Source organism: Ictalurus punctatus, chromosome 8 (genome assembly GCF_001660625.3).
Source record: "Ictalurus punctatus breed USDA103 chromosome 8, Coco_2.0, whole genome shotgun sequence".
Classification (NCBI taxonomy): Eukaryota; Metazoa; Chordata; class Actinopteri; order Siluriformes; family Ictaluridae; genus Ictalurus; species Ictalurus punctatus.
Window position 1 is genome coordinate 21,050,964 of NC_030423.2, and position 27,353 is coordinate 21,078,316.

Genomic DNA, 27,353 nt, shown 5'->3' on the forward strand with positions numbered 1-27,353 from the left:
ATTCATTTTAACTGAATATATTTTTTTGTTTATACAATGAAAAATAGTTTGCAAAATACTATAGGCTTCCCTTCTCTTAATCTGAGGCACCATAGAAATTTTTGCATCAGTATCAATTCATTTAAAAAATACCTATTTTGTATCTAAAATATCTTTGATTTCTTTTGAAATGCATCTTTTTTCTTCCTTTGAAAATAGAATAAAAACCTACAAAGACTAGCAAGCACTTTTTGATGGGCTGTTTTTTTTTTTTGTCATTTTTTGTTTTTTGTTGCTTTTTTTTTTCCTTTAGATCCATGCGCCACTCCTGCGAGCTCACAAGTTGATGTCTCGTACATCGGTCGGGGTGCTGGACTGGTCCTGGTCATTCAAGGCTTTGTTGCGTGGGTTGTTCTGGTCCTGCTGCTGCTGCTTATGCTGCTGCCGGCGTCCCTCCCTTAGGCTGTTCATCAGCACACGCTCAATCTGCTCCTGACATGCCTTCAACAGGTCCTGCAACCACAGCAACAGACAGATTATAGGTTGATACACCCCGATTTATTTCAGCACTTTTTTTTTTAAAGCATGAAGAGACTACAGGTTAGTATGTGTTAGTTTTACTCCAGTATGTCCTCTGAAAGCAGTGCCAAGACTACTGGATTAAGTATTCTTTGGATTTCTTTTTAACGAAAAAAATCCCACACACTAACAATACTTTCATACGTACCAAAATAGCTTTATTTACAACGTTTCGGTCCATGACCTTCATCAGGCATATACAAACAATCTATTCAACACAATCTCATTTAAAATCAACACATGACCAATCACTGCAATAATCCATTATTACCAATCACAATCAGTGACATAATACATCACTGTAACCACATCAGCATATAAAAGGGTTACATCAAAAATTTTTACAAATTACATAGACAAATGCACATAAACAAATAAACATAACTCTACAGCATCACATTAAACAATGCTTCATCATTCATGCAAATAGGTGATAAAGTCTGAAGAGTAACCATCCAAAATAACTCACGTCTCTGTAACAGCATTTCTATATCACCCCTCTCTGTGGCACATTCATTTTTTTCAGTACCACAAACACGTAAGGAGGAAACATCATGATTCAAAGAAAGAAAATGAACCACAACAGAATAATTCTATTATTTCCTATGATAAGGTTCATAACAGGAAAATCCTTTCTTCTACTAGACCTCTTATATTCACTAATTTTTTGTTTTAGTTGGAGTGATATTTTCCCAACATAACTGTGACTGTAAGGACAACGAATCAGATTCAGATAGACAACATGAGTGGAAGCACAAGTAATGACCTAATTTATTATATATATATATATATATATATATATATATATATATATATATATATATATATATATATATAATGTTTTTTTTTTTTTTTTTACCAGTTCTTGGATGACAAAAAAAGGATTATTTTGAATGTATTATTGCACTAAGCACAATTACCACTTCGTAATATTTCCATTCTGTATAGGACTAAGTAATCTCTGAGATGGATGAGGGATACCACTCTGAAACCAGGAATGTACTCAATAATCTCTCACATTTTTAGTTTGTTTGTTTACAGTAAGCGGAGGGTGTTGATAAAGAGCACTTAACTCAGGATCAGAAGACAACAAGTGCCAATGCTTTTAAAAGAATGTTGTTGTTGTTTTGTTTTTTTTTACTTTTTTTGTCTTCTTTTTCAACAACTCAGAGCATATCTTTTGAAAAGATGTATTAAATGCTTCATCGACTCAAAACTGAACTAAAAACTGCTGGGAAAATAGTAGCATGAAATAGATACTAACTAGCAGTCAAGTATCTATAAGCCTGACTGGCAGTAGTTTTTAATTAGCGACTATGCAAGCTTTTTAAACTGTTTTCTGTAGAATCTTAGCCAAAAATATATTTTGTCTGTCTCCATAAGCATTAATAACAATATAAGACAGGGTGAAAGGTATGATATGAGCAGTACAGGTTTAACCCCAACTACGTCACTGCGCCCAAGTCGAGAACTATACACGTGCACCCACTCACCCACCCACATGCACACTGACATACCCACAGCACCGGTTGCCACAACAACAGTGAAAACAAAGGCTGTACGAAAGCTATGTTAATTGCATCCATGTCCTGTGGAAAGACACTGCATCTTTTCTTCTTTTCTTTTTTTAACAAGAGGGTAAGCAGCCTGAGGGGGTCCCAAAAAGCCCACCTTGCAGCTTCAAAGAGCAAAGGCACAACTACACATTCACAAGCCATGAATATGGCTCATAGTCATCAGGGACAAAAAATGCATAAAATCTAAAACAGCTATAAAGACGTGTGTGAAATATGTGCACATGAGCTATAAAAAGCTCACCAGGGTGTTCGGTTTGTTTATTCCTCCAGAACCAAATCACAGGGGGAAAAAAAGCTTATTTCACACTTATTTTGTAGGATAAATCAACTTAAAGAATACCTAATATGTCAGGGGGTTGGGCCACTAAATGGTGGTAAGAGCACCTAATAGCATCAAACTGTAAATGCAGAATGCACTTAAAAAAAAACAACTAAAGATCATAAACAGCGCTCTCTAGTGGAACAAAAACAAATAACTGAACTGTTAACAGCTCTCTGTTTTGCTTCTCTGTGGGTCTGAGGCACACCAGGCATCTGTGGGAGTTCTTCTGTGAGAAGCCCCAGAGGCAGGGCCTGTGGAGAATGTGTTGATTGCGAAGAGACTGCATTCTTTTGACACTGACTGTTAATTAAAAACTGATGGGCTGAAGTGTAAAACAGTGTTAGCTACAGCTCCCTGACAAGGTAAGTGCGTATATATTTATATACCTGTGTGTGAAACGTGTTTTTATTAGCTCAAGCCAGTCCAAGCATCAGAGTCAATGACTAATAGAAAACAAAAACTGACCATATACTGTATCTTCATGATGACAGAAGACAGGGAGGGAGAAGGAACGTCAGAAAAAAAACATGAATATGATTTATTTAAAAAAAAAAAATTTGGTAAGAGAACTGCGTGGTGCTGCATGGAGGTTGCATTTGTCTGCATCACTCTGGAGGAAAGCAACCGCCATCCTCCTAAAGAGGTCTCTCTGACTTCCCACTGCAATATACTGCTATTAGTCATAAGAAATAAATTCCACTGAGAAAATTAACTAAAGCATAAAACATGCAAAGGAACTGCCTGTATCTTACCACAAAAATGCCAGGCCCGACTTCTTAAAAGAAATTCCCCTCTGTGCCGCTGCTCTTTATAGAGGCATAGGCAAGCCTGAGCCAAGCCCCACAGGCTAAATTCAAGCAACTTTAATTACTTCAGTGTGTGACTACTGGTAGGATTGGGACTCGCACTAAAAAAGAAGTAGTGTCCTCAAGAGAGCACTGGTTTTAATCTTAGGTGTTGAGGTGGATCCCTGTGTTGGCAGTTTGAATGCCTGTGCCACATTAGGGGTTGTTTTTTCTTTGTTTTGTTTGTTTGTTTTCCTTTTTTTGTTTTTCAGTTGGTTTATAGATCAGACAGGATAAATACTTTTGAATAAAAAAGTATATATATATATATATATATATATATATATATATATATATATATATATATATATATATATACACACACACACACACACACACATATATATATATATATACATATACACACATACATATATATATACATACATATATATATATATATATATATATATATATATATATATATATATATATATATATATATATATATATATATATATATATATATATCACAAACCAAAAATAATTGTAGATGCAGAAGAATACACTTTGCTCTCTCTCTCTCCCTCTGTCTGTCTGTCTGTCTGTTCCTTCTTCTCATTTCTCAAATTTTGCCAAAGTGGGTTTTTTTTTGCTTCTGGAATTCTTCCTTTGCTACTGACACTTGACACATTTTTAACAGTTCAGAGTTTCTTATTAAAAAAAAGTGTTTATCTGGACCAAGTAATCAACAACAGATATTGGTTTGGTTGGCCTAGTTACCTAGAGTTCAATTAAAGTATCTATCATTCCTTCATACAGAAATCTTCAGTAATCACTTTATCCTGAGTGGTGGTGGATCAGGTGCCTACCCTGGGAACACTGGGAGCGATGCACATACATATTATTGGATTTGTAAACCACAGTCTGTTGGGTAGTAGTTAAAGTAAAGTAACATATATACAAACTACAGGTAATGGGCTCCAGTGGGTTTATTTTAAAAACTTTGTAATTCTCAAGTTATATTTACAATACATAAAAGCACCCACAGAAACAGCACATCCAAAAAGAAGATGCTAGCTAACAAATGCTAACCTACAACATGGAATAGTTTTGTTTACTAGCTACCAAACCTACAGTGCTTACAACTGTCAGCTACTGTTCAGGGTTGAAAGTTGAAGGGAAAGATAGATAGTAAAGAAACTAAAGATACTTAATGGACCACCGGTTAACTTATCTGGTTAATAGACTTTGTCTGAATTGTTATTCAAATGAATGAAGTGGACACATATAGCATGGAGAAGGCTCTTGGCTGTAGGGCTCTTATCTAAAGAGGGGCTAAATTGGACAAGCAAAGAAGAAACTAGGAATCGAAAACATCTCTACTGTAGAACCATCAGCAGTCACAGTGATGCCACTCAATATGTACCACATGAGCAAGAGAGAGTCAGGATAGCAGAAACACGAGAACAAGAGAGACACCATGGATAGTAGAAAGCACTACGGTAGCTTCAGAGAAAGATGCCTGTTTTTTTTTTTTATTATTGGGGAATAATGAAAAGATTGCTGGGTTCAAAACAGGGCCAACAGAGGATTGAGAAATGAAAGGGATTAATATGTTGTCCCAGACATTTGGTGCAACAGGCCAAGGGTCCTAACACATAATTGTATGTACCAAAAATATCATAAAAATGAGCAGTTATTTTCCCCCCAAAAAAACTTTTACTCACATTAACATCATTTGCCATCATGACTTCCAGCAGATGTGCGTTCACATCTTGCCAAAATTCAACATGAGTAACATTTCACCTACTTTCGCAGTTATGTATTTAGAATGACTGCAAAAACTCTCTCACTGTGTGAGAGGAGAAATGCAAATGAATGTACCCCTACAAAAGTTCACCAGTGACCCCTTCTTGTCTATTCAGCCAAAATTCAGAGCTTAAATCTTGCAATGAAGCCAAGCTTCGGAAAAGGCAAAGGAGTTCAGTGTGGGGGGCCATGCCCCTGACCCAAGCCATACAGGAAACACCGCTAATTCATATCTGAATGCAAACTCTAATTCAATTCCAGTGGAATCAACATTACCGGTCAGATGAAAACTCCCAGTGAGTCTCTAGAGAAAAACAACAAGCCAAAAAGCATCATTTACAGTATACATTAGCTACAATAACAACATTTACTGTAAACACCAAATGCCAGCTGGAATATTCAAGGCTTTAGCTTCTTTCTGAGAGGCCATACAGTCTGCATGAGCTGCTAAAGCCAAATTTTCATCCATCCTGGTTTGGCCTGCTGCATGGAGCCCACTGCTGTACACATCGTACCAGATGTGCTTCAGGCTGCACACACACAAACACTACAGTAGCGACTAGATGAGGCTAGTTGGCCGTGTCACATGTCTGGTGAAAACCACAGGCATTGGACACCACAAGTATCAGTAGGATGCCTGACTGGATGGCTGGCAGTGTCATATAGCTGTTGAGCATTCACAGCCTTGTACTTTCCCTGAGTAATCTCCTCCTCATCAAGCATCACTCTGCAGGCCTTCTAACACCAGAGAAAACCATCAGGTACTAAAGAACAAGTCAGGCAAAATGCTAACATAACGCCAAATCTAATCACAATAAGCAATGCGAGCATTATTCCTCAGAATTTCTTTAAAAATTACATTCACAGGTTAACTCATGCTCTGGCAGCCATCACATGTGGGAACTTGTCCCCTTGTCAGGATGGATCAGGGGTCTACGTGCTGGCCAAATAACACTAAAAGGAAAAGAAGATAACGGCTCCTCAGAAAAAACAACAACAACATTTTATCTGTGGGGGGAAAAGTCCCTGGCCTCAAAAAGCCAGCAGATCCAGACTGCTTTCCCCCCGCCTGGATGTTTTTTCAAAGGTATGGCTTGTTGGCATCTGGGAATATGAAGAGTTGATCATGGACTGGGCAGGTCATTTCTGCTGGCTGAGACCTCACACCTTTCATACACTGAGAACGTTCACTGCTCAGAAGGTCTGTTTGTTTTTCCTCTGCTCCGGTGTGCGTCTTGACACTGGCACGGCAGCCATTTGCCCACTGGTTGTGAACTTTGCGGAGGACGGCTGACCTCTTCAGGTCACACTTGGGTTGCCCATCTAAGTGGTGATCTTACACTCCGTACCTTCCTCTTTCTTTTCCTTACTACTCCTCACCCCATTTCCTCTGCTGCTTCTGTCCCCTGAAAAAGGATATCATTATACTGTCCTTTATAGAGCAGTGTAAGTGTGAGGCTTTATTAGTCATTTGCATAAAGCCACATAAGCCCCACCACTGCACCCCATCTCTCTGGAGTCTCTCAGTTGGGGTCAATCCCATTTCACTTTCAGTAATTCAGTGTCTGAATGTCAGAATGAATTGAAGTTGGAGGCAAGCCCATTAAGGAGGAAAGCGCAATCTCCTTGCTCAGAGCCACAGTCAAAAACTCTCTCTCTCACACACACACACCACAGTACCACATTGATGTTTTTCAAGGATGGTGCTAACAAACAAAAGAGGGACCTTCTCATCTTAGAGCTTTTGGTTTTAAATAACACCACTGTTACGGGCACTGTGATCACCCTTCCAAATGTGCCTCCTTCAAAAGCCTCCCTCCCTGGTTTGAAGCAGGCTACCACCCTGACAAAAGCCAGTCCACCCCTGCACCCCCTCCCTGTCGCAGCCGAAGTTTGGGCTGTGTTTGGACTGTACACCCTGCCACGGGGCCACATAGATGTCTGCCCTTCAATCCCAGGTCTATCTCTCCATGCAGAATGCACTATTTTGCCTGCATCAAGCTCAGAAACACAAAACTAACCTGATGCTTTCTTGCTTAACGCCCATCATTCCAGTGTACATTCACCCATATTTACAGCACTTCACATACATGTGGCATGTGAGCTCTTTGGGTGAATAAGAGAGTGCCAGAGGTAGAGAAGGGATTAGGGGACAGCTGTGAAAAACTGAAGGGAAAACACTTGATGTTTTGCCAATGGCTTAATTTTCACATGACACAAATATGTAGCTCTGGGTGATCGTAGATTAGAATTTTTGTGCTTCTTACTGACATGTCTAGGTCAAAGCAGCGAGGACTAATACTCTTGATTAAGAAAAAATACAAACGAAACTGGAATCATGGCATGTGTAAATGTTCAGATAACTATAATACAATGTAAACAAATTATTTTATCAGTACTGCTCCTTAAACTCCATTTAACTGTGTTATATATTTACTAGACATCCCATTAGTTGACCCAAATAAGTTGACTCATAAACAAAGCCATACAGACATTACTGCATGATTATACATTTATCCCTATATACATTTAGGTAAAAGTTGTAATACTCACAACTTCTGTGTTTGTGATCTTAGCAAGCAGTTCTGTAAGGTTGTCCCCCCACAGTGCATGGTTCGTGCTGTTGAGCTGCAGTCCACAGATTGCTGCTCCCACACTGCCCGTGGCAATCATGGATGGAGGATGCATCGCAAAGTTGAATTCTGTGAAGGTATTAAAATACATGAGCATTATGATCTGTATAGAAGTAATAACTTTCAGTTCATGAACATCAACCTTTTACTCATCAAAGATGGACTAGCTGTCTACCTATGGTGTCTTCGTGCAAAAACACTACGCACTGCAAGGCATAAGAGAGGATGCTATGAATCCATAATGCTCGCTAATGAAGGCGATTTCAGTCTGGTAATGCCACATTCAACTAAAACTCGTAACTAGGAAAAACAAACAAAAAAGACCCCGTCCCCTTCAACTAGGGATTCCTATTCCTATCCTCAATCCCGAGTTCAGCTTGTGATGTCAAATCAACATGTCCGCTCACTGCATCAGCATTAAACACGGCAGTACTTCTTTCCTTAAAATTAGTTATACTGTATTTACAAGTATTTGCTTTAGATCAATCAACATACAGACATATTCACTTATCTATAACACTGACTCTTCGCTGTTTTGAGGAGGTGAATATACATCACTCATCACTGTAAGCTGGCTAGATTGTTGCTGATAAAAGACAAACATGGTGGCGTCCATGTTTTTTTCCCAACTTTGTATCTCAAACACATGGAGGTGGAAAATTACGTCATACCGAGTTCCGACTGCAGAGTTAAGTCGAATGCACCATTATTATTACAACGCAGAATGAAGGTTCATTTGACTTGAAATGAAGTTGAAAAGCACCCCCCACACCCAATCCAGCCTTTTTTTTATAGCTCCTAAGTAAATCATGTGCTCCCTTGAAAAGCCCCCTCAGCCCTAGGAAATGAAGGAATAAAGAGCCAACGTTGCTCTGCAAATGCTCTCAGCTGTAGGTCCTTCTTCCACATGTGGTTACAGGCGTGCGCAACAAAAAACAATAACCTTGTTAGTTCTCTCGCTATCATTCATAATGCAAATAAGACAGCTTGTGAACGGGTCGCAACCCAAAAGTAGAGACTAAATAATTTCCACTTTTCCTACTGCTATCTTTTCTCTGCTCTTATTTTTCAGTTTTATTTAGTCAGACCTCAGGCTTTACCAGACTCCATGGCACACATGCTTAATATTTGTTGCTACACAAAACACAGCCAAGATGTTTATTGTGTTGGTTTTATTTATTTATTTTTTTAAGCCTTCTATCTTCAAGCTTATTAAATGGATTAAGTAAGCAAGTGAGTGTGGATTCACTGCACAAAGTTATCACCTCATCTCATCCCACTGAAAGATGCAAAATCCAGCCCCCTCTGTGGATTCCAATTCAGAATGACAGCTTGCACAAAGGTTGGTTGGTGAGAAGAAGAGGTTGGTCGGGAGGGGAAGGGGTGACAGATTTGAGCCACCAGAATTGACTGGAGAATTGGGGGGGGGAGTGGATTCCGCTGAACGTCATTCTTTAGTCTGTTTCCAGACCCTCATGAGGTTTTGGCAGGAGAAAAGACCCTACCCCCTCCTTTCCTACTGCCATTCCTCTGATGCTGGGCCACCTCTGGGCTCGCAGAGTGGACTCCAGCAGCCATCGCATTGCCATGTTACCGTATTCAAAGCAAACCTCAATATGGCCCTGATGGTTTTCCCCCATTCTTTTTGAGAAAATTCAATGAGGTGGGGCCTTTGATGGCTGATGAACTATCCCTTCATTACCTTTTTAACATTCAGAACCAGACACTGATCTTGTGGATCTTGTGTATTGACAAATAAATGCTCTTGTCTTTCTGGGGCAGTAAGGGATTTTCAGCTCCAGCCAAGAGAAAAGAGCAAAGGAAATATGGATTACATTACATCACTTTTTTTTTTTTTTTACTTTGGGTTCAGTTCTTCCTTTTTCAAAAGGGTACAGGAAAAGAGACAACTATATATGTGTTTGCAGTTTATGTGCACATATGATGTAGCAATCAGATTTTTCGCACTTGCAACAAAATAGGTTTGTTGAGGAACAAAGATAGCTGCATGGCAATGCCAGAGCTGGGTCATCTGTTGTGTTTCTGAAAGACAGACAAAGAATGATTGTAATTTGGAAACCTTAATTGATATGCATTTTGGAGAAAAACAGTGTATGTAGCAGTGACGCTTGCTATGGAAGGCTCTTTGTAAGTGGTGACTGGCCTGCTCTCCCAGCCTCTTTCCTCCTTCAATGAGCCATTTTCTTGCCCTGCCCACACACTGTATCCAGTATCATACCAGCACAGCCAACTCCTGGGTGGGTGCGTTGCACTGCATATGCATTTAACTTGTAAATTAATTAAACACCCGGAAAGTTGAGAAACAGCCAGAGAGCGATGATTTTTTAAAGGCAATAAATCATCTGCCAGGATTACATTCAACTGCATACCTTATTAGCTGTTCCGTTTACAGAAAGTCCCATTGTGAGCAGCCAGGCTCCCCTGATTGATAAAGGTCAAATGTAAACAACTTTTTTGGATTTGGCATCACAGTTCCTTACCCACCACAGCCCGCAGTCAAATGGAATAAGCCACTTATGTGTGTAGGTGAGGGAGCTTACAGACAGTAAATTCTTGGACTCTTGTGGGTTTGTAAAATGTGGTAGGTGCTAAAGCTGCTACTGTATGTCTGTCTCTGTTAAGATTCACTGGTTGACGTAAATGTTTCAATATTTGCGCTTTGAGGACCAGATTCAAAACACTACCACCATCTGTTACAACCATGTTATATCACAGTTAAGGTGAATGTGCAGAAATCCTATTGCTAATTTCAAAGGCTGCACTGAAATCCTCATATGCTGCGTCCAGTTTAAATGCCTGTCTTCACTGTTTATGCCATGTCACGCTGCCAATCGATACGACAAAACCGAATTTGGACAAATCTCAAAACTTTCCTCCTGTTGTTTGCATCTCAGGCAACGTCTATGCTTTAATCAGCAGCCAAGACCGTAACTCAAACAAAATGAAAACAGGATTCCTCCTTAACTGTTGAAATCCTGTAATAACTTGCTTCAGTCTTGCACCATTGCTGAGATGCTTGAGCAACAGTACACAGGCCAGCAAGGGAGGTAGCAGGGCCTCTTGAAACAGGAATGACAAAATTGGCAGAATCACGTTTTTAACCATGATGACCTCTCCCTACACACACACACACACACACACACACACACACACACACACACTAACTCACTGCAGGCCAGCACTATTTACTACACCAGCCACTATTTATTTTTCCTAGGGGACTTCTCAGATAAGACAAGCACACAGCTTAGGTGAAGAAGCAAAATCTATAACCATAAAACCAGGAAACATGCTTGATTCCCTCATGGTTTTCAGCTCAATATATTTTTGCGGAGCAGATGAGAAAATCACCACCTATACAGATAAACTATGCAAGCAATGGGTGGGGCGTTTGGAATTCTCTTAGTAGCATTAATGATGCTACTCAGGCAGGATACTGTGGTTTTGATCAGCATCAGAAAATTGTTAAATATGTGAGAACTTGTATTACACAGAGAAAAGGAATTTCTTAGGTAAATTCTCAGTTTTTCTCAGCAGTTCTTCCTGCTGTATGCATGCAGGAAATTATTCATTATCCATACAAAGGAAGAAGACTCAAAGGAAGCCACGACTAATCGGTCAACAAAGATCATTATACTTTCATTCATTTTCCGAACAGATTGACCAACTGTAGTTCAGGCCACTTTCAAACAATCAAAGGCACATGAATAATCAGTGGAGAGTAAAATCATGGTGCAAATGCAAGAGACTTCTTGGTTTGCATCTTCAAGACATGTGCATGAGGTGGAAATAGCCGTTTTAAGGTGCTTGATAGAGGTATCTCTATAGCTGTTCCGAACAAAACTTATGAAATGCTCCATTTTTTGTTAATTAATACTGGACTACGTTTATTGACCAGATCCCAGCATAAAACTAAACACTTTTATCAAATAAAATGCTTGTATTTCTTCTTATTCATTTGGGATCTCACAAAAATAGAAGGTAAAATTAAAGCTGCATAGTGTTCCTAAACTCTTAGGAAATTATGCAGAACATTTTTGTCTTATTAAAACAGTCAGGGTCAATGTACCCTTTAAGAGCTCAACAATTAGTTGACAAAACCGTCTAAGTCAATTCTAAAAATGTATCAACATGGATTTTTATAATCAAGGATTCCTATACTTACCAATAACAACAACAAAAAAACGTGTTATAAGATGAACTTGCACAAACCTCTACGTGTGTGCTTTTTCACTTTGCTCTGACCCCCTGCATGAATGTGAGATCTCGTGGGAACTTGGTACCAATGCACATGTCTAGCACAATAGAATAAATAGCATATCGTACAGACTGAGCTATTCACATGTTTGAGTATCTATGATGCACAGACACAACAATATTTAAACCAAAAACACCCAAGGGCTTCTGCTTAGCATGTGCAATAACAGGTCAACATTAGCCTAGAATTATAGGATGTTTTATGGAAGAGGCTTGATACGCAACGGTGCTGCCAATGCATGCTTGTTCTTGTTATTATAAATAGTAATTTTGTAAATCAATGCCTATTTGTAGGTGCTGAGTTTAAACCGAGAATAATCTTTAGTCAATTATCAAAATTGTCTATTTAGTATTGACAATTGAGTAGTCAACAGATATTTTGCTTAGAAAAAAAAGTAATCATCTGTTGCACCCTTATAAGACAATTACAGTTTTGCACAACAGGACTGAGAAATGGATTGAAAATCGACATCCCAGTAGCTTTAGTGGCTCAGGGAGAGAAGGTGAGATGGTGATGGATGACAGCAAGTGCATTTAGTGGGATTTAAGCCAGTTCCCATGGATATCATCAATGCCTCCTGTCAGAGTAGTTTCACAACATACCTACAATATCCATTGCACAATCCGCAAAAGAATAGCCCACATCAAACGTGCCATGTTTAAAGACCTGTCATCTCCTCTTGTTCCTCCCACCTCTCTTCGTCCGTTCCTATGCTGCCTCCTCAGAGTAGAGGTGTGGGAGATTCTCCTGGCGAGATGAGCAACCCCAGGGAGGGACGTGGGAGCCCAGGGGAAATATGAGCACGTCCCATTACCTCTTGTGGCAGCATGAACGTAAAGTCAGCTGGGAGAACGAGCCTCACAAAGACTCCTGAACATGGGAAAACAGTCATGCCCTGGAGCAGCTAGGAGGCGTGAGAAGTGGGGATGAGATATAAAAACATGACATGCTTTGCTGTTTGGATCCGCTGGGACAATGCTCTCCCACTAACTTTTTCTCACCCTCAATCTCTTCTCCATGTTTGATCTTGCCAAGAACAGAGACTTTCAGTCGTCCTTACACAGAGTAGCCAGTATACTGAAATGGCTTTAACCAGATAGCTGCGCTTTGAAGTGCCATTCCCGTCAATACATCCTCTATAATGATCATACCATTCAAGAACATCAGACACCATGATATGAATCTACATATTTCCACGTGAAGGTAATGCATTTTGCATAAGGCATTTCGCAATACCATGCCTGCCAAAGCAACATGAATGCTATTATCATAGCTACCGTTCCACTAAAATTCCATTTCAGGTTTTTGAGATTAGCAGATGAGGATATTTTTCAACACTCACCAACATGTTGACACAGGATATCAGCACCAAACTGACTCGACAGTGAATCTTTTATCATTCTCACTTACATGTCAAATCAAATACAACGCATGTGCCAAATGCCATATCATTTACCTAGTGTTTACTGGTTTTACATACTGATTTACATTTTTAATCTTGACGCTTATTATTCTTAGTCTTGTCACATCTGCAGAACCTTGTAATTAAAGAGCAAAATACCTAAGGGATGAAATAGGGAAGAGCTTCCATAAACTGTGAATCATGGTAACGAATACTGAAAAGAGCTACATGTTGAAACAGAGAATTGAAATGCTGACCAAAGGAAACCAATTTTAATAACTAGGAACAGTATGAACTGATGAACTATGAAACTGTTTTGGGGCATGGTATGTACTAGTGGTGTTCATGCAGTGTTCTGGGTGTTGAAAAACCATTACCTGTTGCACACAGAGCGATGAAGGTCTGCACATGCTTGCGGATCAGGTCCAGCTTATCCTCAGGCAACGGCAGCCTCTTTACAATGTGTTCAATGAAGTCATTCGGAGTAACAGCAGCCAGGTTCCACTTCAATTTACCAAGAACCACCAGTTCCCATTCCTAAAAGAAGACAAAGATGCAGGGAAGAGGAACACTTATCTAAAGGAATACAAAATAAAGAGTTTGGTCTAGATATTGACGTAATGTTTAAATAAAGTATGTAGGCAGAACATATGTCATAACAGTGTCATGTGGGATATTGGGTGAATGTAGAGTCTATCTAAAATATCTTTGGTATTTTGAGTTCTGCTGGAAGTGGAATATAAATTGATGAAATGCTAGTTGGCTTTCTAGCCTGTTGGCCCAAGGGATTCTGGATATGTCAAAGTTGGTTCATATTTCATTTTTGCTATTTTCTTTTCCACTCTGAGTGAATGTGAACAACCTTAAATCTCATTCCTAGTTAAGGCATAGGCGACACAACCATCCTTTTTACATTCATTTAAAAGTAGGTTAAAAAAACTCCCAGATAAATATGGAGGTTAGTCATTCAATGGCTTCTACAAGGCAAAATATGTTTATGAGTGTCTATGTAAAGACAAACAGGTGTATTGTACTGTATTGTATTGTGTGTGAGATTTTCTGGAAGGGCAAACAATCTCCTGATTGATCTGTTTCATACGTATTTCCTCATCAATTTTGGAATTCTCAACTTCACTAGTAGGCATTAAGTCTTGATGCGTTGTCTGATCCCTGGACTATATACTGGTATTCACACTCCAGAGAGACATAAGCAGAGTAGAGCCAGGCTAGAGCTACATTACTGTCCCTGGCTAATCATAAATCTACTAAGCTACTCAGCACTCAGCTCTATAAGAAAACGCCAGCACCAGTGACCTCACAGTGTCTGTTCAGCATCACGTACTTTGCTCCTGAGAATGCAAGCCTGTCTATTTGTGTGTTACACACACAAGCAGAAACTGAAAAGCATGGCATTTTCTTCCTGAATGTGGGTTAGCGCAAAAACCTCCAAAAAAACAACAACATTCAAATACTTAGAATGAATGATGAATATCCAATGTACAACATTCAATGAATAAATTTAAATGTATACTAATAATTTAACTTCTTTTCACAGCTTTTAATAGACAGCATACATGTAAACTACATTACTGCCTTTGGGAAACGTGAACAGATTATGCTATAACTTCAGGGCAATAACTGTCAGAAAAGATAAATTTTGCATCAACAGACTTAAGCAAATGGCAAACAGGCACTACCACTAATTCATAATGTTAGCTCTTGAAATAAGATTACTGATCTTATGATCCATCCTGAAATGGACTCTCAACAGTGCCAATTTTTACCTTGCTGAGGAAACAGAAAGAGAGTTTCTAGTGGGAAGAGTAACAAGAGAGTGAATGGCTAATTGAGTAAAATGAGGTTTTCATGAACAGTCTGTGTGACTGTGTGCTTTTTCCAATGAAGACGGTTTTCTCCATCAGTGAACCACATGCACTTAGTCATGAGGTGGCTCACTTGTGTTAGCCATTTAATCCTCTGATCTGCAAAGTACTGATGACGTTTATGTTGACCAAAAGGCTGCCCTATGAACTACACCTCTGTAACTGAACTGTAGTTTGATTCTGAATGAGCACACTGAGAGCACAGCTAGCTTTCACTTATGCATGATTTCCTTGCCACCCCTGCATACTAGGTTTCACCAGCAGATTGACTTACCCACAAGTATAAACAGCTCAGATCTTAAAGGGGTGACAATCAGCTACGACATACTACACATCATAAGAAGATGGAGGTTCTACTATTTAGTGCTTTCTTTTTTTTTAATTAAAAAGAAAAAAACATTTTTCAGAGAGGAAGCAGATGAAATGTCACTCTGAAGTGACACAGCTGCTATTTATCCAATCAATCATTTGGATTTTTTTTTTGTAATCTATCTATGGAAATACCATTGAAGATAGTCATGTTGTGATTTTGATTAACTCAGGACTCCTAAAATAGAAAGAAAAAAAAAAAACTATGACAACACGCTACGTCAACACAAGGTAGGGAAGACGTATACTGCGAGTGTAGGTGTAGGTACAAAACAAATGAAGAAATTTGACTACGTTTAAGCCTTTAATTCTCTGATATTTCTTTAGCAAATCAATACTTAAGACTTTGTGTTTAGTCATTTACAGAACAACATGAATACTATAATAAATTGAGAATGTTATTCATGTAGTATCCATGTTAGATGCATTTACTAACCTGTAAGATATGGTTGACACACAAGAACGACAAAAAATGAATAATGAATAAGTACATTTGACTGTGCGGAAGGAGAAGTAATCGTGACTATAACTTCTTATGACATTGTACTGAGGCAAAATTGAGAGCTGACTAGTTATGCTTGCAAAACACTTTAGTACCCACTTCCTCTTTTTTTTGGCACTGCTACAAGTGAGGTCTAATTTACAAGAAGTTTGTACAATTCAGCAGGGACAAAACTTGAAGATGAAGATGAGACTGTTACAGCCGATCTCCGGTTTCCTGCATCTTTGTAGACCAATGTCAACTTTAGACCGGGTTTTTTTTTAAAAAGAAGAAAAAAAGGACCTTGGTCCTTTATAATTTTGCTGACAGCAGTATATTTGTGTTATCCTTGACCAGAATCAGCACAGTTTCTGTCAGTTTCCACCACAAAATTGTGGCGAGAAACATGCACAAATACATCTTCAGCACTTCTGATGACACTCTAAAGACCTCCAGCAGAGCAGAAAGACGCTCCCTTGTTTAGATTTTACTTTTTTTTTTGACCACACTGTGGGAGAATGGCACATCGCTGTGGAATGTTTCTGGAATTATGAAATTTGGATTTAGCCAGCTTATGTTGCTCGAGTTGCCATAGTTGCTCTCGGATACTTGGCTTCTTCTGAAAGCATACTGATTTGCACAGAAATACACATACAGCAGCATCATTTGGATTTGACATAATTCTAATGTTAACTATTTGCAATTTAAATCCCTGGAGTGATGATGATGATGATGAAGATGATGATAGTAATAATGATGTGACTCTTCCCAAGCATATAAGTGCAGCTTATAAGTGCTTCCCAAGTGCAACACATAAATACTCCCATCTAACTGAACAAATGTTATAGATCAGCTCTGTGTGTGTGTGTGTGTGTGTGTGTGTGTGTGTGTGTGTGTGTGTGTGTGGTATGTCTTTCTCTATCTGGAAAACCAGATATTACTTCTCATCTCCACACAGTGATGGAGTGGAATCACATATTTGCCACTAGATGGGGATAGAGACCTGTGGGTTTCTGTAGTATTAGCACAACGGCAGTAGATCTTCCCCTCTATCCACAATCACACTTTACACCATCTAGCATTCACCAGCCAGACTCTGCAAAGCTTCTTTCAGTGCAGCAAGCCTATCTTGTTTTATAATCCTAGAAATCTAGACTAAACAATATTTTAGACAATCACGACAGCTTTTGCATAACTCTTTTGTAGTGAATATATTATATATATATATATATATATATATATATATATATATATATATATATATATATGTATTTATATGTATGTATGTATGTATGTGTGTGTGTGTGTGAATATAATAAACATTTTTTAAAAGTATATAGTACATTTTAACCAGGCAAAGATCTATTTTGCATTTAGGTGCTTACCAGGAGTTCCTGCGGTCGGATGGAGTTATCAGTGTAGATACATAGCTTTTCTGCAGTTAGAGGACGCGTCTCTTTCAGTTTGGACGCCAGAAACATGCACACCGCGCCGAGCAACTGCAAGTTACACTTTCTGGTGGGCATAACCGCTAAAAATCTGTCCAAGTAGTTCATAGCCAGTGGGAAAACTTCCTCCTCGCACTTTTGTTCCTCGCAGACCTGCAAAAGGCAGGAGAGCGACGAGCATGATTTGACCGGAGGAAGAAACACGTGGTGCACAGTTCATCTTGCTCAACAGAAATAACTCACAAAAAATCATCTGATCACAAACTAACCAAGTGTGTGATCTAGGGAGGAAAAAAAAGAGAAATATATACTGCTCTTTGCTAGAAAGGAATCATTAAAAATGTAGACTACAGTAACATAAGTGATCGTCTGCAACATGTGCCCCTGCAGTGTAATAAAAAGATTATAAATGCATCTTTTTTAAAAGTCTAGAAATGGTTTTCTAACATCTCTGTCAACAGAACTGAATTCCTTCGGTCCATTCAGTAAGAAATGAATTCGAGTCACAATCACCCGAGCCAAAAAAACAGCCATGCAGCACAGTAGGCTACGGAAAAGCTTTAGCTTTTTTTAAATTCGTCATATTTTCATAAAATGTTTAAAAATACAAATAAATTGTCCACGAACATAATTCATACATATAAATGATCGACAGTACATTTCACATCATTCCCGACAATTGCCAAACACTCTGATCCATGTTTTCTGTCATAAAAACGCAATTTTGTAAGAGAAGTATCAGACGTCGCTTGACGAGAGTGTCGCCATCGCACCGAAATATTCTTTTGAAGAATTTGTATAAATTCGCCAGTTGGCTTCATGTTAACATTCAATACATGAAAATAAAGCCCAACTCCTCGACTAACGTTCCCGACAAAGATCGTTGACATTTACCAAAGATTTCGGGGATAATTGAACTTAATTCCTATGCTACACCGATTTCTCTCGATGTTGGGTTCAGGGAGCAGCATTGGGCCCTCGCCCTTCCGCGAACGCGTATTTGGAAAAAATTTTGCAAAATATTCACGACATATTTCGCGCGATTTAAGCCTCTAAACATGCACTTTAGACATTCGTCTGTCTGCCCAGTAACATTTCATACAGTTTTGTGACGTTTCGGGACATTTAGCACAAAAAAGACAAGCAGACCGTATCTGGAAAAAAAACAACATGGCGTTTTGCAGCTACCAGGAGGGGAAAGCACTGAACTGCATACGTGTGCATGGAAATATTTATCGCAAAAAAATAAATAAATAAATAACATTATGAAGCAGGACACTCTCTTCTGCACAAACGATATGTTATGTTGGTTTTATTAAGTTAAAGAAACTCGGTTTTGTTTTGTTTTTTCATCCTTCTTTGTAATCATGTCGTCCTCTCCAAAAACCTACGACACAACTGTGAACCCGATCCAAAACGGACTCTTAAAATAAACGCCCTTAAGAAATCGGCCTTGTCCTTTCGGAAACGTTAAAACAGCTTGTGTGGTTTCCGTTCACGGCGCAGGACCTACAGGTTGACACTGAACCGGGGGTGATATAGGGCTGTTTTTCAGTGCTGAGGAAATACTCTGAAGTTCATACACACACAAACCTCCAGCATCCAGGTGGCCACCATCCTGCGCATGAAAGGCTGGATGTCCTTCTGTACGCATTTGAAATAGGAGCACTGAGGCAGAAACCTCTCCTCGATGGTCAGAAGGCTCTGCAGCACCCTGTCATCGCCGAGAAGGTTCGGGTCGGGACGGGCTCGCACCACGGTGTCGGTTTCCAGACAATACAGCTCCATTCCTCTCTGTGTTCACAGTGCTTTCCGATCTCTAAAACACCAGAACGCAACCCTAAAACACCAGAAAACTGGAGCCGCAAAAGGAGACTTCGTCGAAGGGCATGTAAAGCGAGTGTGTGGGACTATATCCTGTGCTTATGTCCAGCTTCTCTGGAGAACTTTCAGGCTTTCCTCCCCTGGTGGCTGCTCGGCTCTGCTCTGCTGTGCTCTTTGCTCGCTTCCAGGGTTGCCAGATTGTACTCAGCCCAGACACGGTTTAAAGCCCTCCCACATTTCAGTGACCCAACCCAATTGCCAGATGACTGTTGAACCATTAGAACATTAAATTAAGATCTTCAAATTATGCTAGCACAACGTACTACCATCCTTTACAACTTAAATATGATGAAAACCAAGATAGTAAACGACCACACTGGAAACACGCCATCATTACTCAGATGCAAAAAGCTATTGGTCATACACCGAGCACATCATGACGACTCTTTAAAAAAAAAAACTCAAGCAAGTTGACAGTTTGGGTGTTAGCAACCCTGTTTTACTGACCGTGCACAAGATACGCAACATGCACTATGCAATAAATAAATAAATAAATAAATAAATAAATAAACTGAGTTAATGAATAAATGAAAGCAAGGTTTACATATTTGAGCAGCAATAGTGAATCTCATGACTGTACAAAAGAATTTAAATGAGGACTAGGAAGTCTTTCATATTAAAATGACGAACGTTGTGGAAACCTTTTGTGTGTCAGAAATATTTTCTAACATTACAACATTTTCTGCTTAACCTAAAGTCTTAACGTCTAACTAAAGCTGTTTGTCTTTCTTTTCTTCTTCTTTCTCTCTCTCTCTCTTTTAATTAAAAAAAGCCAGCTGCCAGTCTTGTGGTAAGATACAGCTTTCTAGGAAATGGGTTGTTACTTCAGATAAATGTGTGATGCCACTTCAGTCGGACCTTTGGGGTGTTTAGACTGACTAAAAGTGACAAACTCCATGAAATGACGATAAGCACGAACAAATATAGCAAATATAACACGACTCTAAACTCCAGAAAGGCGTTAACAGACAACAGAGTGAAACCAGAGGTACATTTACATTACTTAACATGGCAATAAAAAGCCCAAACCCCACCCACCCCCACAGCTTTAACACCCACATTGACTGTATTTAACACTATGGTGTTACGTAAACTCGTGCTGTTACATTTTATTTTTGTCCTACACACACACACACACACACACACACACGTGGTAATTCAACAAGAGTTAATCCAACAGTGTGGATCTTAATTAAACTATTTAAGTGTGCTAAAATATGTCCATTTTACACTAGCACAACTTTAAACAAGTTTTATTTTTTTCAGGAACAAAGTCAGCATCACACTCTGAAGTGCATGAATATGTGCATGAAGTGCATGAATTTCTCTTTAAACACTTTTCTTCTCTTGGTCAGCTTGCTTCCTTTGCTTGTCACACTTTAACCAGCCAATAGGATGCAAGGTTCGAGTTGTGTCACTGGGCAGACTTTTCAAGTCAGCTTCCTCAAACAGGAACAAATCATCTTACAGTATATTCGTCCTCACCTGACGACGACGACGACGATGATGATGATGATGAAGAACAAGAAAATGGTGATGATGATGATAATGATGATCCGTCTTTGTTTTGTTTTATTAATATTATTTTTAATCAGGCTATATTTATCTAAATTGCAACCCTCTAAAAAAAAACCCCTCTCATTGTACAAGAGGAAGGAATAAAAGTGAACTGAATTGGAAAAAAAATCATGTTTTCTTTTGCCACTCAGTAATTAGTGCATTACTACTCCAGTATTACTCTATTACTACAACATTAATGAATACATTAGTGATTATTATTATTAACTAAAAAATAGATAAATAAATATATTTTAAGAGCTGCTAAGCTATCTAATGCTAATAAAGTTTTCGTTTGGCACAAACCTTATATGAGGTTTCTTTATATGAGCAATGTGGGGAGAATACAGGACTCACACACACACACACACACACACACACACACACACAGAGAGAGAGAGAGAGAGAGAGAGAGAGAGGGAGGGAGAGAGAGAGAGAGAGAGAGAGCCCTTGTGGTATACAATTTAAATTTATAATCATCAGAAAAAATATCGACCTGGTAACAAAAAAGCTACAAAAAATAAATAGAGTATTATTAGTCCTATTATTAGCATATTAAATGATGGATATTGGGCAATAATCCGCCGGCGCTGTAAATCGTTTTTTTTTCCTCCCTGAAGCATCTTGTGTATGAGGATAGGCTGTAATGGTCAATGTTGTTAACATTTAAGCTCAGAATAGTGGATTTTCTTTACATTTCCGGATCGACCCGGGTGGAACATTGGCTTCACATGATCATAATTATAAGTAGGTCAGAGCAAGTCGCTTAAAATATGTGCTCATAGGACAGTCAAAAATAACGATGCGCTGTTTTGCGCAAATATAGATAGGAAGATGCGCATAAGAGACGCAATCGATTGCAAAACCATTGACTTAACTAAGGAAATAATAAAATATAGGCTACTGATAATAATAATAATAATAATAAAAAGCGGCATAAAAATGAAGAAATAAATTCAGAACTTCCCGACACGAAAAAAACCCCCGGTGAAAGCCAAAACAAAACAAAAAACACACCAAAAACAAAGACGCTTATAGCCCATGTAATTCAAACATGAAACCCTGACCATCCCTCAAACTGCATCCTAGCCTATTTAATAGTATGTCAAAACCACAGGTTACTATGGTTACCATAAAAGGAGAACGGGACGAGACGGAAGAGCAGCGCGTGCTGATGGTGAAAGCCAGCACGGCCGGGGTTCCCCCCCACCCTTCCCCGCATATTAGTGACGTCACACCGAAACACGTTAGTGAAGACGCACCGAATCCGTGGAACACTCTTCAGAAGCGCACTTTGGGTTCACTTTGAACTCCATGGAAACTAAATGGAAGTGCTGTAGTTCTCTAACACACCTGACTCAACTCACCATCTCACTACACAACCTCTTGTTGGCTTATTCAAGGGCGTGTTAGAAGAGCTCAAAGATGTTTTCAGACTTAATAATAATAATAATAATAATAATAATAATAGTTTGTCATTTTTTACATTTTAATTTTTGTAACTATTTTTAAGAACTAGCATCACCATGAATATAATCAGACAGATTTTTAACAGAAAAAAAACATATTTAATTTATATTTACCAAACAATATTTTTATTCAGCACATGATTTGGCAGCTTTCAGAAGTGGTGTTTCCACTGAAATACCAATGAAATATAATTTTAAAAATTTCTGTTATAAATAGAAATAAAATTTAAAAAATGTAAAAAAAAAAGAACACCTGCACATAAATGTCTTAACATCAGCTGTGAGAGATATGTAGTGCTAAAACACAAGAGGAGAAAATCCAAGATCAAAAAACATAACCACCATGTCTTTGTGTGTTTGCAGTTTAATAAAATTAGTGATGGACAAAACAAAATGTTTCAAATATGTTTGAGTATTTACACCAAATTCTACTCCAAACAAATTCGTTCCTGCATCTATAATTTATTTCTAATATCTTTCTCTTGCTATCATTACCCAAAATCTATTTATTATTATTATTATTATTATTATTATTATTATTATTATTGTTGTTGTTGTTGTTGTTGTTGTTGTTGTTGTTATTATTACTATTCTTATTATTACTATTTGATAATTGGTTATATATTAATTGTAGCTGTAATAATTATTGCAATGTATTTAGTTGTAAACCTTGTTAAAGTTATTTAAGATAAATGTGTGGCCAGAATTTCATTTAAAAAATATATTAAAATATATATTGTATAAGTGTCACAATGTTTTTGAGTAATGAAATTAAGCTGTTGAAATAAAAGAAAACATAAGATTTTTACTTGATATGTCCCTCCAAATAATAGCAAAAATGTTTTCTTGTTTTTTAAGCCCTTTTTTAAATCCCAAAACAACACCATCTATGCCCATAACAAACCCATCAAATTTATAATCTCACTGTTGCAGATGTTGCATTCTCTTCAAAAAGGCAAAGACAATTTTCTCACAATTTTTTATTTAATTTATTTTTTTTGTTGACCAGCCGCAGATGTTCCTAAAGAACAAAACAAGAGCGAGAACTTAGTCATCCATTACAAAACAAAAGTGCATGATATGCTTTGTGAATTCAGATCTGCAGTTTTGTCCCATGTCTCATTGCACACAAAATTTCAGGTGTGCAGCTGTTACAAACTCAGTGATGAAGTTCTCCCAGGAACTCACTGTTTCTCATGGTGAGGAGCAACCCATGCTTTACAGGTACATCAAGATCCAACTTGCTTTCTCTCACTAGCATCACAAAGTAATATAATTAAACAGTGCATGTTTACTAGACAAGGTTGCCTTCACAATCTGGTCATTTTGAGGTTGTTTTGGCTGCAAGTAAATCTTTTAAGCAAAAAGTCCCAGTAAGAATGAAAACTGATGTAAAACAAAAATCAATCATAGAAACACTTCATCATTGTTTCCTTAACCCTTTTAAGCATTTAAAACCATTATTATTAAGTAACTATATTGAGTAAACAAAAACAAAGGAACTACAATAAATACAACACCAAATGATTAATATCGCATTAAAGGAGTGCAGAAATCTGGAAGCATCCTGGAGTTTAAAATGTTAATGGAGTGTTACTAAAAACTAAAACCTGAGCAGAACATTATTTAGGAATTCAACTATAAAAAATAAAACAGCATTAAACACTCATTTTATATGAAACATGTGACCAAGTGATTCCCATGATATCAGAAATGATTTACATGATGATATTGATGATACATCAATACTGATTTCTACAGTCATACTCAAAGATCCTAAAATACTTTAAAATTAAGGTTTATCCTAACATTACTACTACTACTATTAGTACTACTACTACTACTACTACTAATAATAATAATAATAAGTCCCAGTTGTAGTGTAGTCTGAAAACCTTTGTTCCTTTATAACAAAATAATAAAAAAAGATTATTATTGTTATTATTATTATTATTATTATTATTATTATTATTAATAATAATAATAATGATAATAACAATAATAATAATATTTGCGCCTATTTGTTTTTGTTTTTAAGGACCTCTGCTTTCCATTTAATTGACACCACCATTAACTCGATTGTCTCAAACATGCTAGAGATGTACAGGAGGAGAGAACAGAGAACACAAGCAAGCACTGAGCTAGCTAATGATCCTGAAAGCATGTGAATTTGTTTTGCCGCCCCTGACACACCACCAAAACGTAAAGAAAAAACCTCATCGTTTTACCCACGCTCCACACAAGACATCAATACGCCGTGTATTTTCACTGCATTGATTTGTTAAACCGCAGTCATCAGTAATGTTGACGTGCTTGTGCCGACGACATGTCGACAGACATTTTCTTCAGACTCAGACTCAGTCAAGTTGATTAGAAACCAGCTAAAAAAAAGATCATGTCTTAGCTCATGATGATCAGCCTCTCGGTTGCACTTTCACCATCATATGGGAGTTGGTAAAAGATTTCATGCATGTGAAGACGATATCTTTGTACATGTCTTCCTCCTTTCTTCTTCATTTTCCCATGTTCATATCTCCAGCCTTTGAGTTTGTCACTCATGCAACAGCTGTCCTCACTATCCTAGAGTCCATTTCATTGACCTCCTACCCTCCTGTGTGCAGAAAGAACCCACAGAGAAACAAAAGCATTGTTGGGAGGGAACCTTGGTGGAGAATGCAAGGATTTCTCGGGGGCAGGTTGTGTCCCTCAGGAATCCATCAGCATGAAAGATCTGCCTCACTCCTTGGCATGGATCTTTCTCGTGCCGCAAAGAAAGAGAGAGAGAGAGAGAGAGAGAGAGAGAGAGAGAGAGAGAGAGAGAGAGAGAGAGAGAGAGGGGGAAAAAACATCCTGAAGACTTCCACCTGGTAGCGCGGGAGATCAAACACTCTCTGAGCCCCAACACTGATTATTTCTCCCCCCTTTTTTTGGTCTAGGTCACTTTATGTGACCTGATGACACTTAAATAACTTTTCAAACTTCTGTTATAAAAGTCATAACAGCAACAGTGTCGGTTGAGATGCAGCTGCCATTAGAACAGAAACAGGAAATCAAACAAAAAAAATATCATTCAAGGGGATCTGAGCCTGACTGAGTAACAAAATTATTTGTCTTAATGCTGATTCAACCATAACCGACAGTTCCCATCCCATAATAACACCAAGTGTCAAATTAATATGTTTATCAAATGGATTAACAGCAATTTCATGACAATAATTAACAACAATTAAGGTGACAGTAATTACGGTGTTTAATCACGTCCTATTTGCAGTGGATCTTCTTTTGTTTTACATACACTACACAGCTCATATATCTTTTTTCCCCAGAGGAAGTTAAACGTTTGCACATTTAGTGCTATGTAATAGTGATAATAATAATGATGCAGAATGTCCCAAACGTCCAGCATCACAGGGAGTAAAATGGCAAAACACAAGCTTTTATTTAGAGAACTTCTACTATTTTTCTCAATACACATATTCCTATGAGTAGATAAGTAGAATTTTTTTAATTCAATCTTCCTTGCTCGGATATAGCATTTCTCAGTGACCTAAAGACACTTTCTAATAACGACAACAGTGGACAAATAATGCAGGATGAGCAGGATAACATTTCTGTCAGCCAACAAGCAGGATAAATAGGTTTCCACTGAGTTTTTTCGTGAGGGTTGCGTTAAAGATGCTTGATTTAGCTGCGGCTTTTTTTTTTTCTTCCAATTTTGCGATGCAACTTGCAGAGTTTTTTATGGAGAACTACTTGAATTGCAGTGATATTACCAATCGTCTTTCAAAGTGATGTTTATTGGTAAATTAGACTTGTACTCATGTTTGATACACGTGAATTGAAGAGGGCTTTGGCTGAATGTACGTTGAGATGATGCTGTGATGTGCGTTCTGATGACTTTTTGAAATGTTGAAAAACTGCAAGCTGCTCCAAATATTGCGGAGTTTTCTTGACTTTGTGTTAATTTCTGCTATCGCAAAATCCTGTAAGGACTGAGTACTGTGCAAAAGTCTACTGTGTAAAGAAATGCTGTACAGCAAAGATGCCTTCAAATGTAATGAAATTAAATGTTTCTACATTAGAAAAAATACTATAAAGAGCAGCAAACGATAATAAATGAAACAAAGTCAATATTTGGCGTGATGACCCTTTCCATAATAAGGAAATGAGCTGTAAGTTTTACTGAACATCTTGCAGAAAAAGGTCACGGTTCTTCTGGAGACTTTGACTGTTGTACATAACTGTTGTAGCAGCCTTCATTTTTCTGCAACATTTCATTTTGTGCTGGAAAAGTAATGTTTGGGAATCTAACATGTTTTTTTACTGGCTCGATAACATAGAAGTCATAAAATAAAAATCTATAACAAAGTTTGTACTAAAAAAAATGGTGCCTACGAATTTTGCGCAGTACTGTATGATGTACAGACAGGTACACACAAGCCACCAGAACAGCTTCAGTACACCTCGACAAGTCTCCCGTACTGTACTGGACAGATGTTCTTACAAAATATTTTCCCTCAGTTAGTGTTTTGATGATGGTGGAGGAGAACGTCGTCTAACACGTGTCTCCAAAATCTCCCATAGATGTTCAATTGGGTTGAGATTTGCTGAGTGTAAACCCTATAGCATATGATTCACATCATGTTCATCCTCATTCAGTGAGCACTTGTGCACTGGGGACAAGACAACACCCACTAGGATAGAAATGTTTCATCATAGAATAAAAGTAACCGGTGAGAACAACTTTGGATTGATTTGCTTCTTCTTAAGGGGACAAGATGACCCATACTACCCGTAAAATAAATAAACGCCCCCCAGAGCATCACAAAGCCACTGTTTTTTTTTTCTCTCTCTTTAATTGGCAACTTGTCTGTAGTTGTAAAATAAAGTATTA

The 27,353-nt window shown here is 38.1% G+C and overlaps 1 protein-coding gene across 1 annotated transcript; it reads right to left on the bottom strand.

The window, feature by feature from the left end:
• Positions 1-241: 241 nt before the first annotated feature.
• Positions 242-19,514, bottom strand: ccnd2a (cyclin D2, a). Its single transcript, NM_001200596.1, is given in 5 exon segments — positions 242-492; positions 7,608-7,756; positions 13,746-13,905; positions 17,487-17,702; positions 19,143-19,514. Coding segments are annotated over 5 exon segments (897 nt in total). The 5' UTR covers positions 19,338-19,514; the 3' UTR covers positions 242-315.
• Positions 19,515-27,353: the final 7,839 nt, after the last annotated feature.